This window comes from Sinocyclocheilus anshuiensis, unplaced genomic scaffold (assembly GCF_001515605.1).
Source record: "Sinocyclocheilus anshuiensis isolate Anshui unplaced genomic scaffold, SAMN03320099.WGS_v1.1 scaffold4820, whole genome shotgun sequence".
Taxonomy (NCBI): domain Eukaryota; kingdom Metazoa; phylum Chordata; class Actinopteri; order Cypriniformes; family Cyprinidae; genus Sinocyclocheilus; species Sinocyclocheilus anshuiensis.
Genome location: NW_015542702.1, coordinates 21,046 through 22,852, shown reverse-complemented (window position 1 = coordinate 22,852; position 1,807 = coordinate 21,046). Strand labels below are relative to the sequence as shown.

Genomic DNA, 1,807 nt, shown 5'->3' with positions numbered 1-1,807 from the left:
AAATACATTGCCATTTTACATATTGCATTGTCATTTTGCATATTATATTTCAAAATGAATTTTGCTACCCGTATGCTTCCATATTTTTCAGGGGTAGGGTTGCAGACCTCGGTTCTATTAGGTGTTATTACATGCCAGAATATGAGAAATTTTGTCAACATGGCATTTCACTCTCCTCGTTGCATTTATCCATTTCACCTGTGCCAGAAAAAAAAATGTGCCAGAAGATCAGGATTGTTTTTTTTTGTTTTTTTTTTCTGTGATAAATTGAATAAAATGTAAAATATATGGTCTCTCTTCTCTTCCCTTCTTAGACGTCTCAGCCAAGCACTGGCGGTCAGTCTTCATGCAGCAGTGACCAGTCCACCGGCGGCCCCCATATCGGCCGTGGAGTCCAGCTTGCTGTGAAAAGCATTGGGCTTGCGGGGGAGGAGGCAGTGATTGAGGACCAGGAAAATGAAGAGAAGGAGGAGGAAGAAGAGGGAGAGGAGGAGGATGCCCTCATTATGGACTCTACAATATCCACTGCAACAACCACAGCGGCAACACTAGCTTTTCAGACTCGCCGAAGTGTAGGACGGCCTCTACGCTGGATGGAGCATGTTAAGATGGAGAGGTTAAGGCAGGTGAATGGAGCTGTGCCTAGGCTAGGACATATGTCCCCAACACCGCCCCCTAAAGGCCAGGCCCTGCCTGCCCTCACAGGAAAGGGTAAGTCTGAGGGTGTACTTACACTAGGAAATCTGAACCATACCCGAGCACGTTTGACCCCCCAAGTCCAGTTCATTTAACTAGTGTTCCCTGGCCTGCTTGAAAAGGTGGGCTCAGACACGGTTCATATAGTATGAGCGCTAACAATGCCGAGACACATGACATCAGTTATGCAGCTGTTCCATTTAACCAACATCTCTTAACAAATCTATCAACAAAGATTTTTTAAACAACATATTATGCATGTGAGAGGACCGTGTGTCACCACACCCCAAATGGCTCAAAATAATAAGCCACAGAGTTAACATTTCTTATGTATTCTGTTATGCTTAGTGACAGTGCTTTTGATCCTGTTTTCTCCAAAACAGTTGCATCATAAAGACATGCTCAGGCCCGGAACTTTAAAGTGCAATATGAATGCAGCAGGGGAGTGGGGAAGGGGTACAATCATGTTTGGGCATGGTACAATACACCTGTGCCGAGTGCAAGTACATCCTTACTTTCAGAGCTTTCTCAATATACTGAAATTTACACATTTAAAGGGTTAGGTCACCCAAACATGAAAATTAAGTCATCATTTACTCAACCTTATGTTGTTTAAATGCTGTACAGCCTTCTTTTTCAGACCATAAAAGGAGAAATCAGGACAGTTTTGAGGAAATCATGATTAATAAGACGTGACACAAAATACTTTAAATATTTAAAATACAAAATACTTTTGTACTTTATTTCTTGATTTTTTCATTTTTCATTTACAGTTTCATTTCTGGATAAACTTACCCATTAATGTCTAATTATGACTATAATTGCATCGTAATAATAACATTAACCTCACCTAATAAGAGTATTTCTCATTATTAGGTTCATGCCTTGGTAGGAGTAGTTCTGTGGGGGTTCCCCAGCCTCCTCCACGTCTTGAGCCGTCCAACACAGAGCTGACGGTGTTAAATTTGCTGCGTGAACGCCGGGACAGCAGTGGCAGCAACACCAGCTCGGCCTACCTGAGCAGCAGTCGTCGATCATCTGGCATCTCCCCCTGCTTCTCCAGCCGCCGTTCTAGCCAGGCCTCGCAGTCTGAGCACAACCACCATCGGCA

At 43.3% G+C, this 1,807-nt stretch overlaps 1 protein-coding gene across 1 annotated transcript in view; it reads left to right on the top strand.

The window, feature by feature from the left end:
* Positions 1–314: 314 nt before the first annotated feature.
* The window catches only part of LOC107694564 (transcriptional activator GLI3-like), a gene marked incomplete at its 5' end in the record, with an annotated part of 6,044 nt that continues 4,551 nt past the window's right edge, over positions 315–1,807 (top strand). Inside the window, 2 exons of the mRNA XM_016494262.1 lie at positions 315–711; positions 1,573–1,775. Of these exons, the coding sequence (XP_016349748.1) occupies positions 315–711; positions 1,573–1,775 (600 nt within the window). The remainder of the gene's footprint in view (positions 712–1,572; positions 1,776–1,807) is intronic.